The sequence below is a fragment of the Ruditapes philippinarum genome, unplaced genomic scaffold, assembly GCF_026571515.1.
Source record: "Ruditapes philippinarum isolate M1 unplaced genomic scaffold, ASM2657151v2 ctg3094_1_1_1_1, whole genome shotgun sequence".
Lineage (NCBI taxonomy): Eukaryota > Metazoa > Mollusca > Bivalvia > Venerida > Veneridae > Ruditapes > Ruditapes philippinarum.
The window spans coordinates 234,049-248,470 of record NW_026858409.1 but is presented as its reverse complement, the minus strand read 5'-3'; the positions used below and the strand labels follow the sequence as shown (position 1 = coordinate 248,470).

Genomic DNA, 14,422 nt, shown 5'->3' with positions numbered 1-14,422 from the left:
ACAACCATATACTGTAATGGTAGTTTTCGCAGGGAAATTACAACCCACACTGTCTTGATAAATGGTTGTTCCATTCTTCAAGACAAAATTAATATTACTGCTTTCAATTGTGCGGAGGAATTTTGCTACGGAAAAAAAGCATGTGAGAAAACGATGGGATAAAATGACTGAGGGGATCAATAGGCTCTGTATAAGGTTATATTTATCTGGATACTGCATGAGTCATCGTCTCACAGGAAGACGGAATAAATTACTGCTCGAATACAAAATGTTAGGGGGAAAGTCAGGAAAAAAATTTTTTTTCTCCTATCTGAATTTTGTTGTCAATTTCCGATCTTTTATGTAAATTAGATAGCACAATGCTCTAAATGGAAGACAACAGTTGTTGTGAATGACGTTCATTTTCTGCTTCAATAAAATATCAGCATGAATTAATTAAAAAAGTTCACAACATTTTTCTAATATTTGTAATTATCAGGCTGTAGAATGACTGTGAATTAATTAAAGAAATTTACTATCGTTTTCTTATATTTTTGATAATCAACTGTTGAGTGGCTTTTGACAAAAATATAGGTACTTTTTTAGCCAAAGTGTAGGAATAATGTAGGACTTCATCTTAATTACCAGAAAATCATAGAAATAATAGGTCACCTTTGTTCAAGAACTCAATAACTGCTATTAAGTAAAGAAGCACTTATTACGTTATTGCACTAAGGTGACGATTTTTACTTACGTTACTTTCAGGACAATAAGAAATTAGCATAAATTATTCTTCAATTGCACAAAATAATTTATTTTCTAATGGCATGGCTTTCAGACACTTGGCTTTTGTTAAAAAAACAACAACTAGGCATCCGTAATTATATCGTCACCTTAGTGCAATAACTGGATAACTCCAATTAAATTTAGAAGCACTTAACATGCTTCTGCACTAAAGGTGAAGATATCTCCCCTATGCCCTATGTCTTTTTTTGTACCGCTAGTCATTTCCTTTCTACTTCTCTATTTAAAACTTTTGTACCATCAATCTACTTGCTTATTCCTACTTCTTTATTAAAAATTTGCTACAAAGAAATCCCATAGTAACCTACTAGATATGGTTTCATATCAAATATAGAATTTACCAGCCGTTACTATGGCAGAAAGTTATTATAGCAAAACTATAATCAGAGCTTTAGTCATTTCTATAGGTGTGACAGCATTTGAGTGGATGAGAAAAATACCCCTAAGGAATTATTATAAAACCAATACAGAATCTGTTCAAATAACACCCTGCGTGATTTTGTGATTTTATCACTTTATCAAATAACAACAACAATGACCGTTCCTTCATACGTGCCCACACATTCATATATGTAACACTGTTAAATCATCTCTATAAAAATAGTGAAGTAAAGAGTAAATTATACCATAAACTGTCTAAAACATAAGTTTGTCCTCACGCCTATTTCATAAAAGTAGTGTACTATGTAAACGAAAAAAAACAAAAAATTATAAAAAGCATTTTGCAAGAAAATTGTTAAAAGTTTGATCTCCTACTGCTTTGCTCCTATGACATCATGGAAAACTATGCAGGAATCTTTTGCCTTGGCAATATTTTCATAACACCCGTGCAATGATATACAAGATCAGTTGTCAAAGAGCAGTGCACCTGAATTTTGGCATCAAAAAACCCGACCTATGTCAATGTATCTTCTGTGCTATCAAAATTTGTTAGTGTCTCCTGCCCTCAATGTCTCCTCTCTGGTCACTTGTAAACATGTAACTCATCAGACACACTGGACGATATGTGACAAAGGTACTTTTGAAAAGTTTACTTTAGAACAACCATGAAATCAGATCCTTGTTGACACACCATGGATCCTGTTGATACACCATGGATCCTGTTGATACACCATGGATTATGTTCCTGTTGATACACCATGGATTCTGTTGATACACCATGGATTATGTTGATACACCATGGATCCTGTTGATACACCATGAATCCTGTTGATACACCATTGATCCTGTTGACACACCATGGATCCTGTTGATACACTTTAGATCCTGTTGATACACCATGAATCCTGTTGATACACCATGTATTATGTTGATACACCATGGATTATGTTGATACACCATGGATTCTGTTGAAATGCCAAGGATCCTGTTGATACACCATAGATCCTGTTGATACACCATGGATCCTTATTACAAACTTGTTTTTCCAGCTGATCAATTTGACTATGACATTCTTGATGTATCATACTACAGCCACATTGACTTTTATCTATCAGTAGGCCTTCCAATGTTACCTAATGCAAGGGAAGCAACTCTGTTAGAGTTGTACAAAACTGTTCAGTCTTATCAGTCCTTGTAGTAAAGTAACTGAAATCTTTCCAAATATTGTTTCTAACGTAAGGTATCACAATAATTATAATCCCAAAATACCAATATCCTTTTCAAGATAAGCTTTTAACACAGTATTTATTTTTTCACATACACACCGGATTGTATGTCATTCGCTTAAATTAATGTGGACTTAATATAATAATAAACAATAAGGAAACAGTTTCCTTCAAACTAGCAATAAATCATTGCTGAATGAAAAATTGAATTTCAACAACTTGTTAAGGAAAACATAGGGGGCTTATGAAGCTGTCACAGCATTAATACTATGTACATGTACTAACAAGCTAACTACTTGCAGTTGAATATAATATATGTTTTAAGCAAGATCATACATGACTGTAATTTATCCAGGCTGAAAAAGTATCAAAACGAGTCAAGGGTCACCGATATGATAAATAAAACACCGTTTATATCATCAAAATACCTTTAGAAATCATCATCTTAGTGCAGTAACGGGTTAAGTCCCTCTAAATTTAAACATGAATTAACCAGTAATGCACTAAGGTGACATCATGAGCCAGATCCTCAATCCGGGGACAATTTTCTGTGACAAAACTGTTTTTCACTTACCTCACAGTGTATGAACATCCTTGTACTCATCATCTCCAGTCACCAAATCGGAAGCCGGAACTACTTTTTGTATTGTGTACAATCATACCAGCAACACTTACCTCATCAAATGATCCTCTCTGGACTTGTGTTCTTCCCCTGCAAGAACTACTTTTTGTGTTGTTTGTGTCACCACCTCTCCATTTATAACAAATGTTCTTGTCTTCGTCAAAGTCCTATACTGGCTCTTATTGCCCTGAAAATCATTGTCCCAATTTATTTTTTCATTACATGTCTTCAATAAATGAGTAATATTATAAAATTCCTAAGAAACAGAAATAAAATTCAAACTTTCTCTACTTAGTTACCAAATCTAAGCTATTGCCATACTTTGTCTATGACCTAATGATTTCTACATCTTACTTTAATAGCAAACATAGCATTTGAATTCTAAAACATGCATCTTAAAATAATTCAGTTTCAGAAAACAATTTAATTAAATGGTTCTCATTTTAATTCATAGTGGAAGAAGCAAATTTGTTGAATTGATATACCCTGTCAAATGATGAAAATCACTTGTCTGAAGCTTAGCATTATTATGAAAACAAAGCCCACAAAAATGAACACTGTCAAATATATATATCAAGTATGTTTCTATAACATTTCTTGAAGTCATTATGAAGATCCTTAAATGTAAAAAAAAATTACAGTTATATGAAGTTCTTAATATCCTATAAACTTTTTTGATATATATAATCAAGATAGGAATATAATATGAAACATTTAAAAAGGGAATAACTAGTATGAAATATAATATACAAAGGGCAATAACTCTAATTTTTTAATTTTTTTTTATAGTTCTTGGAAACGTATTTTTTATCAAAGCAAACAGCATGGATCCTGATCAGACTGCGCGGATGCGCAGGCTGGTCTGGATCCATGTTGGTCGCAAACACAGTATCAGAGCTCCAGATAGCGTGCGTATAAGCGTAAAATACGCATAGAAAATCTAAAATACGCATCACTTTCAAAATTCGTGCGTCACAGTTACGCACAACAAAATGAAAATACGCTCGTATGTCAAAATTTATGCGTGAAAGAATAGAAATGTAAACATTTGATATGTAGAAAGAAAATGTTTTGATCATAAAAATACCATATATTTCCATTTTATTGCATTGAAAACTAAAAATTCTGATGTCAACAACGCATGTTAAAAACGAAAGTAGCAGGAAATACAGAAGGGTCAACCTATGAAATTATTGATGAACTTTGTGCCAGATAATCATCGTAGGAGCTAACACAGTCTATTAAGTTTGTTTAGTCATCTATTGACATGCTTATGCTTCAATATAAACAAAAATATATTTTAATATCTTTTACTTTTGTTGTTGGAACAAAATAACATGTTTTTCACCTGCAGTTTTGTACTCAATATTTTCGTACCCAGTCTACAGTTACGGACAATTTTCTCTCGGACCAATATTTTTTTTAAGGAAAGATATAAAAAATCTTGTTTATGTTTCTTTAATTCTAATTTCAACTATAATTGTTCAAAATTGAGTACATGATAAGGTTCACGCCAACAGAAATAAAGAAAGAAAAATATTGACTCCTAGAAAATAAAATAATTTCAGGGCTTCCACTAGTGGAAGTTTGGGAGTCATTTACTCCTTGACTTCTGAAAATCAATACTTTCCCTTCTTTACCTATAAAATGTGACTTCCAATATCAGAGATTTTGAAGTCTTTGACGTCCAAATTTTGAAAATGGAAGCCCTGATAATTTTGCTGTGTATCCTCAGAGACATAGATAACAGAGATAAACAGCTCCTATATACTCAATTGAAATATCACTCATGCCTATAAAAAAGTGAAAAATTAGGCATTTTGTAGCAAATAAAACTTAATGAATATACATTTAATCCTTTAATATTATATACCATTTCAAAGGTAAATCTTTTATCTATAGCTGCATGTTAATATATTGGTAACTTTCCATGCCTTTCACTTAGAAAAACATAGCAGAACATACCCACTGAGCCAGTTTTTTGGTCACATGAATAGTTTTGTAACAAAAATTAATAAGTAGTTCTCTTTAAAAATCGATGTATCATTTATTTAAATAGGAACTGTAAATATTTTTACCTGCAGCCATAGACAAATGCATAAGCTTTCAGGAAATGTATTATTTTCCTGATTTTGATATCTGGTTAATAAGTTTTACTTGCTACAAGTTTTAAGTTTAGCAGGAACGCGTGATATTTTAACTGGTTAGGAAGTTGCCTATCTCTGTTATCTATGTCTCTGGTATCCTAAACTTGAGTTCCAGTATACTCTGGAAGTCTGACTTTACATGGCATGTTTTGTATTGTTTCACATTAAATCAGTATTTAATTTGTACAGGTTTTTCTAAAAAAAGAAAATAAACAAACAAACAAAACAATAAGTTTAATTTGTTTATAAAAAATGCAAAATGCTTTTTTGACAGATTTTACCCCTTAAGTTTTTCAGAATTTGCATTTTACCCCTCGCTCTAAATTTTGAGGGGTAAAAACCCCTTGGCCAAAAAAATTATCTGGAGCTCTGAGTATGTTGGTTTTGTCGTGACGCGGCTCAAATCATTTTCTTTCCTGTTTAGCAATGATATCACAGAAATCTTCAATATTGTATATATTTCAGATACTACCAATCCAAATTAATTTTAAGCACTGCACTGTGTTATATTTATAGAACAGTGAAGTGAAATGTTCGAAACAAACTAAACATGTCAAAAATTTGTTCAATTTTTCAGAGTCTCTGTCATTTGTGATATGTTTTTAGTGCAAACATTTAGCTCAAAGATATGTATACATTTGTGCAGAAATGTTTAAACAAGAAGCTTAAATACTATGGAAAACATCGATATTTCTATATATGATAAGCCGCGCTACTCACCCTGTCACCCCTCGGCCTCATATGACCTCTTCGTTTGTTGCGTGGTGAATCTTTGATAACCTCGTCCTTTTCTACACTATCTACAGTATTTATACTCCCAGTATCTGACCGCTGATCAGAAGAGTCGTCGTCTGGGTTTGAAATGTCTAACGGTTCCACACTATTTCTAATTTTAGTCTCCAATGTATCTATGTCAGTCTGAGGCACAAAGTTACTCTCCACCTTTGGAGATTCAGAACGTTCCCTTGCTTTACTTCCCTCCCCACGAGGAGAGTCCTTAATTTTTGAAATATGGCCATTAAGAACTATTGTGCTTGCTTGAGGGACTGGTTGTCCGTTTATTGTTATTACATCATCAATATTGGACGATTCTATTGGTTGAGCTTCATCATCGTCTGCTATTTTAACTTTCACAGATTGAATCTCTAACTCACGTTTCTCATCTTCTTTCTTAGAAGATTTTCCATCATCTTTCTTCACTATGGTTGTAACAGAAACTGCCGGAGTTTCCTCTGGAATGCTCTCATCAAAAGATTTCTGCCTAGGGCTAACACTACCTTCTCTTGGGCTTATACTTCTCCTTGGACTGGCACTTCTTTCTGCCCTTTCCATCTCACCTGACTCTTTCATTTTTTCTAGGTTGCTTATCAATTCCGAAACACTGCTCTGCCTTTTTTGAATTTTTTCTTTACCTTCATCTCCTTTAACAACTTCAGTGTCTCCAGACTCACCAACGGCACTACTTTCTATTTCAATATCCTTTCCTTCTACAAACTCTTCCTTCATTTGCTCTTCAATTACAGTATCTATAGCCTCAAAGACTACAGCAGGAACCGACATTTTATCTGACTTGCTACCTATGACATCATCAATGATCTCATCAACGATGTCACTAACGGTTGGTGTGATATCTATCTGTACATCGGTTATCTTTGATGGACTTCCATTCTGAAGACAAAAGAGTTACAGTGCAAAGCTACAGAATTCTAGCAACGAACACCAAGAAGCTAAGCTATCAAAACACTAACATCTAGGACTGAGTAAGAATACTCCCTATATATTCCCCAACATTTAACTCCCCTCCCTTTCCTCAGGCACTTATCATTTGGGACACTTTTAACTGTTGAAACAGCCCACAGGTGCAAGTGAACTTTAAAATTGCTAAAACATTGAGAACTGTCTCAAAATAGCACGTAAAGAATCCTGAGAAAATTCTTTAGACAGAAGTTTGAAAATAATACCAAACATTTTCAAAACTTCCAAAGCAGAATAAAAACAAAGTTTCTTTAATTTTGTCTTTAAGGCTACAGCTTTTGCTTTCGGATGACCAACAAATGTTTGTATTCATTTTATTTTTATAAACTTCTAACAACCATCAAATTAACAGGACACAAATATTGGCTTCTTGAAATATTAATCAAAATTTCGATATAGACATAATGATTTCTTGCGTATCAGACAGGATTATCTACTTTTTATACCGGTCCTAGAAAAACCTGTCTTACACCCCCTATGAAAGACAAGTCGCTTGTTTTAAATGAAGTCATTCTCACGCGCATTTTATGAATGAATTGCGTTCTGACAGTGGCGTAATTGTGCCATTATAAATGAAGTTGTAAATTCATATGCTAATTTAAAACAAAAAATCTAAATGAAAATATTAGTTTTTAGTTTTCCTTATTTCTTTTCAAAATATCATATATTTGTAATATGCAAAAAAAAGAATCAAACAACTGTTGTCATTTGAGCCTCTACCTTCCTAAACAAAAGAAACCGTTAAGATATTGAACAAAGTGAAATATCATTTGTTTCTATACTGAAAAGCTTGGGCCATGCAATTACAAAAAGCTACCAGCAACTATCTTTGTAACATATTATTCAAGTAAAATATATTGGCTTCCGGTTTATTTATAGGACTTGTAAATACACCGAACTCAGATGTAGAATATTTCAAATATCACAAATACTATAGAAAAAGTCAAGTATTATACAATTTCAATTCAATGTAAAATATATTCCATGTTTAAGAAAAACCAAATAAATTTTCTTTAAAAGTGTTATGTTCTCACTTACTACTGTATTTGATATTTAAATATTTAACTCTATTATAGATGTTATCACACTTCAAAGACACTGAAATTTCACTGACAAGTACAAAATCAACTTGGGCCTAAAATTAACACTTAAACTCTATAAAATGTAAAATGCTAGTTCTAATGTGATTGAAACAATAAGCTTAAACAAATAAATTACTACATTAACAAATGAATATAAACAGCAAATAATGGAGTGAAATAGTGGTTTTAACTAGAAAATAATAAGACACTGCAGTGGTGCAAAACCTTAGGGATAAAATAATGTTAAGATCAGAGGTCTAATGAAACTCTTGGCAAAATTGGTTCTTAAGTTTTGACAACTTTAGTACAAACCTTTGAATGTCCTTTAAATAACAGGTCTATAAACATCTAAAAAGGATTTAAATTTTCAAATTATATTACATTGTAATTAAGTATTTCGGTTAACGATACAATAGAGTAATTGGTAGTGATTTCTCACCTGACTGGAAGTATCAGACTTTTCATCACCACTGGGTCCGATACCTTCATCTGATAGTTTATCCTCCGTATCTTCTATAAAACCAGGGGGCGGGGATATTGTTGGAACCTCTACATTAGGTTCACCTGCTTTCACCACCTCTTCTTTCTCCTCGTCCAATGATGTCATAGGTATCGGAGAACCTCTCTCGTCTTTCTCTGGACTTTCTCTCGGTGACTTGCTAGATTCCCTCGACTTAACGCTCCCATCTTCAGATTTTTCACTCTCAGAACTGTCCTCTTTTGGTGGGGATTTTTTCTCCACAATTTCTGGCGTTGGAGTTCTCTCCCTTTCCTCCGGTGGAGGTGGAGCAGGGGTTTTCTTTGGGGATGGAGTTTTTCCTTTAGATAAGTCATTATCTGGAGTTTGCGGTCGCTCGGGTGTGACTGATCTTTCTTCTTCAATTTTCTCCGAAACTTTTGGTTTTTCTGTTTCTTTCACCTGATAAATACAAAACAGCTCTTATAAAAAAACAACTTAGTAATGTTTCTCTATCATTTACACATAACTTGCACCAACATCCAACAGAAAATGTATAAATAAAAGAGATTTAAGATTTACAACTTTTTATGTACTATGAAGTAAATAAGAAAAGGAAGTAGAACAACACATCAAAACACCAGAGTAGGTTATAACAATGACCTTTATCAGGATAATACAATTTCAATCTCAAGAGGAAACTAAGTTAGAATGTTACTATTTTTAGAATAAACTTGAATGTTTGCAAAGGAGTATTGGAACTTATATTGGAACATATAAATATGTAAGTCAGTAAGACAAACATTTTGCTATTTGTCTTTGCTAACTTACATTTATATTGTTTTTGTTTTTTCTCTTAATCATTCATTTTATCTACAGAAAATAGCATTGTTTTGCTTACAATTTTTTCCCATTTTAGACCTTCCATTTCAGACAATGCTTTGTGGAGATCTAGCCTTTATTATAAATTTATTATAAGCAACTTTAATAGTTTACTTATTTGAACTTTTTTTTGTTAAGAAGTGAATAATATAAATTTAATCCTCTTTAACCAAAGCTAGTTTTATAGTAACCTAATATAACAAGTACCTGTTTTTCTGGAGTGCTCTCCCTCTTGTCCGTATCTAAGCTACTCTGTGATACCCGCTCTAAATCAATGTTTGAGTCATCGTGCATATGTTTCTATAAAATACAATTAAAATGTTCATGATAACTACTTTTTTAACAGCTGTTGCATTATATTTGGTTTAATATTTACAAGCCAAAACATTGATAAGTAAAACCAATTGAGTTATATTTCATATTTTATTGTTGACTTTTCTATCCTCAAATTATAATTGAAAGAGACTGCCTTACTGGCAGATATATAAGTATCACACCCACATGAATGTTAAAGAACATTCCTGAAAGTAGCCCAATGGCTCAAAAAATGCTGCAGGGTTTTTTACCAGGCTATTTGGTTATCATGAAACCAGTGATACTTTAGAACAGTTTGTTTTTCTCTACAATATTTTCTACCTGAAGATGACTTCATGCTGTGCATTTTATTGTAGAACTGACTTAAAAACATAAAAACATCTTTATCTTTAATACAAGAGGGCCTGTATATAGGTGGAGCGGGGCCAGTTTAAACCCCAGGGCTTATATTTGAACAAACTTGGAAGACACCCATTAGAAGATGTTTCATGATGTTAAGTTTTTACTACACACATATAATGAAAAATAATGACCTCTGCCCCCCCCCCCCTTTGGCAGGGCCAATTTTAACCCAAGGGCTTTTATTTGAACAAACTTGGTAAACAGCAACAAAAAGATGTTTCTTGCTTAAAATCTAACCTCTAGCTCATTGGGTTTTTTAAAAGAAGAGTTTTTAAGTTTTTACTATACACATATACTTAAAAACAAAGACACCTCTGGGGTGGGGCCAGTTTTAACCCCAGGGCTTTTATTTGAACAGACTTTGTAGACACTTACTAGAAGATGTTTTCTGCTTAATATCTAAACTAGCTATTTGGGTTTTTTCAAAGAAGATTTTAAAGTTTTTGCCATACACATATAAGTAAAATCAATGACCCCCGGGGCAGGGCCAATTTTGACCCCAGGGCTATTATTTGAACAAACTTTGTAGACACTCACTAGAAGATGTTTCATGCTTAATATCTAAACTCTAGCTATTTGGGTTTTTTCAAAGAAGATTTTTTATGTTTTTGCTATACACATATAAGGAAAATCATTGACCCCCGGGGCGGGCCAATTTTGACCCCAGGACTTTTATTTGAACAAACTTTGTAAACACCCATTAGAAGATGTTTCATGCTTAATATATTAGCTCTAGCTCTATGGGTTCTTTAAAAGAAGATTTTTTAAGTTTTTACTATATGCATATAGGGAAAATCAATGACCCCCTGGGGCGGGGCCAATTTTGATCCCAGGGCTTTTATTTTAACAAACTTGGTAGACACTTATTAGAAGATGTTTCATGCTAAATATCTTAGCTCTAGCTCTATGGATTCTTTAAAAGAAGATTTTTTAAGTTTTTACTATATGCATATAGGGAAAATCAATGACCCCCTGGGGCGGCGCCAATTTTGACCCCAGGGCTTTTATTTGAACAAACTTGGTAAACACTCACTAGAAGATGTTTCATGCCAAATATCTAAGCTCTAGCTCTTTGGGTTTTTTAAAAGAAGATATTTAAAGTTTTTTCTTTTGGTTGCCATGGCAACCAGAGTTCTGCATGGAATTAAATTTTTTGAACAATTTTTAAAGATGGCCACCAAAGGAACATTCCTGTGAAGTTTGGATGAAATTGGCTTAGTGGTTTATGAGGAGATGTCTTTTCAAGTAAAAGTTTACGGAAGGCCGGACGCCGGACGGCCGGACGCCGGACGAAAAGCGATCACAAAAGCTCACCCTGTCACTTTGTGACAGGTGAGCTAATAAATAAAGAGTGGCAGCGTGGCCGAGTGGTTTACACGCTGGAGTAGTAATGTAAGGATTGCTGGCCACATGGGTTCAAACCTCATCAGTGGCAATTTGTTGTTTCCGTGAGCAAGAAACTTTACACTCATGATTTCTTAGTACTGACTGGTTCAAGGAATGGATTCAGGAGTGTTTCAATAAGCTTATAGCTTCCAACATAATCATACTAAAAATATCAATATAAACTATATTTATCTTCACCATGAAAACATGGTTCTCGTCCCTATTGGATGTTATGACCATTATTCCTTGTATTACACAAGTACTGTACTAGTTTGTCCAGAAAGAGGACACAAAAGCGATTAAGATAAGTTCAAAGAACTAGATTCCCAGGCTAACCTAAAAAGTTATGTTTCAGCAAATATTCTTTACTCTGTTTCATAATATTTCACACATACATTCACCAACTTTTGTCATTCTTCAGTATCTATAATACTGATCTATGTTTAATCTTATCATATTGCACATTTTATGCTCCAGTTATGAGCAAGTCCCTTTAACCAGCTGAGATAAAGGTATAACCACCAACGAAGATATCATTTTTTAATAATCAATATAAATGCTTATTAAATGGGTGTAACAGGTTGTTAAAGAGTTGTTATCATTTTAATAACTCCACTTCATTGTCAATCAATACTTGTCTACATATAAAACATTTAAATATGAATATGAAACAAAACATAATCTTTCCAGGTAGTTAAGAACAACTCAAATTAGAATTTCTAGACTAGCCTGTTTATTTTTTTAAATGGATTTTTGCACTGCTTTTGAATTTGCAACAGTTCTTAAAACTTTAAAGGGATTTTAGTTCCAAAATACCAAATTTGGCCTTGATACAAAACTGTGCTTGTAACAAAAATTGAGCTTGATACAAAACTGAGCTTGGTACAAAAATTGAGCTTGATACAAAACTGAGCTTGGTACAAAAATTGAGCTTGATACAAAACTGAGCTTGTAACAAATATTGAGCTTGATACAAAACTAAACTTGGTACAAAAATTGAGCTTGATACAAAACTGAGCTTGTAACAAAAATTGAGCTTGATACAAAACTAAGCTTGTAACAAAAATTGAGCTTGATACAAAACTAAACTTGGTACAAAAATTGAGCTTGATACAAAACTGAGCTTGGTACAATTTCAGCTTGGTACAAAATTGAGCTTGATACAAAATTGAGGTTGATACAAAATTAAGCTCGACACAAATTTTATACAAAACTGGGCGTGATAAAAAATTGAGTTTGGTAGAAAATTGAGCTTGACAGAAAATTGAGCCTGATACAAAATTGAGCCTGATACAAATTGAGCCTGATACAAAACTGAGATTGATACAAATTTGATTTTGGTAGAAAATTGAGCTTGATACAAAATTGAGCTTGATACAAAATTGAGCTTGATAAAAAATTGAGCTTAATACAAAATTGAGATTGGTACAAAACTGCGCTCGATACTAAATTGAGCTTGTTACAAAAACTGAGCTTGATACAAAACTGAGTTTGATACAAATTTGAGCTTGGTACTTTTGTTTGATTGGGTTTTACGTCACACCGGCACAATATAGGTCATATGGCGATGTTCTAGCTTTACTGGTAGAGGAAGACCTCAGTGTGTTAAAAACAGCTGATAGAAACAATTTTGCAATGGGGATGGGAAAAACAAACTTATTTGGAATGTATACCTTCATTTCTTGAATATCCTCATCTTCAGTAAGGTCCTCCACAGTTTCTACAACCTCGGCCTTTGATTCCGAGATCAAATCCAATATTACTTTCTTATTTGGTGGATTGCTGATAAATGGGTGCTGCATATATATAACATTCAACATAAATATGTTTATTCCAATCAGATGAGAAACTTAAATATCTAAACTCATTTACAATTAAGTAAATTTTCTATACTTTGTAATTTAAAATTCCCTCAATTTTATAATTAAAATCCAGATTTGTGCCATTGTACAATATATCTTTATTCGGACTTTCTGACTTAATATTTATGTTGAAGTCTTTCATAAATTATAATTTTTTTCCAAATAAAATTTCTTCAATATTTCTAACTTGATGCAAATTTTAAGAATTATTTATCTTATACATGTACAAGTTATCTGTTATAGTTTTGCTCTTATATATTGTTTGAATATGTTACAAAACCTGTTCATCTGACAATAAGCCAATGAAAACACAACTTAACAGGAACTACGTTTGCTATGTACTGGACTGTGGATCCACAAAATTTGAGCTAGCCTACCAACAGTATAGAGCCTGGTTAAACAGCACTGTAATGCAGGCTAGCCTGGCTCTAGACTATACTGATAGCATAGACTTATCCCTTTCAGTTCCAGCAGTTTAATGGTCAAGATTTGTACAAGGAACTCTCTCATTACAATATTAACAAGTCATGCTAAATCAATTTCTTTACCCTTAAAAGCTCCTCGGCTGTGGGCCTCTGTTCAGGATCCTTAATCAAACATTGCTTCAAAAAATCATGAAAATTTCCAGACCTGAAACATATAATATTCGTTTATTTTCTAAAGATTATTACTCTCAATTTTAAATCTGAGTTTTATATCAATAAAAATTCCAAGACATTAAACTTTACCAGCTTTTATGCTAAAGAAAACACATAAACCTGTTTAATTTTGGCATGTAAAATAAGAACCCAAATATGTGTAGCTATTTCAAACAAGTCCCTCCTAGATGAAAATTGAATATTCTTTTTTTAAATTTAAAGTTCAAAAAGGGACTTTCTTCTGTCAAAGTCCATTTTACAGTTATGGACCTTAAAAAATGACCTCCTAAAATGCTCTAAAATAAGTGTGTATGAAGTTTCAACCAATTATGTATTTTATACATTTAGAGACAATTCCAAATTTTACTATATCCTATTATTAAAGGTATAATCTTCATAATACAAATTACCATTCTGCTGAATCATTCTTCCACCTTTATAATGTTAATATTTTCAATTCATGGAAAAATGTAATAATCTCAAA

At 32.8% G+C, this 14,422-nt stretch overlaps 1 protein-coding gene across 2 annotated transcripts in view; it reads right to left on the bottom strand.

Moving 5' to 3' along the window:
* The window catches only part of LOC132753093 (serine/threonine-protein kinase 10-like), a 96,034-nt gene that overhangs the window by 61,331 nt on the left and 20,281 nt on the right, over positions 1–14,422 (bottom strand). Inside the window, exons 6-11 of one of the 2 annotated variants that reach the window (XM_060743513.1) lie at positions 13,849–13,930; positions 13,112–13,234; positions 9,543–9,635; positions 8,436–8,915; positions 5,880–6,827; positions 3,066–3,199 (exon numbers count right to left, since the gene is read on the bottom strand). In XM_060743513.1, the coding sequence (XP_060599496.1) occupies positions 3,066–3,199; positions 5,880–6,827; positions 8,436–8,915; positions 9,543–9,635; positions 13,112–13,234; positions 13,849–13,930 (1,860 nt within the window). The remainder of the gene's footprint in view (positions 1–3,065; positions 3,200–5,879; positions 6,828–8,435; positions 8,916–9,542; positions 9,636–13,111; positions 13,235–13,848; positions 13,931–14,422) is intronic. The other variant, XM_060743514.1, reaches the window with a different exon arrangement.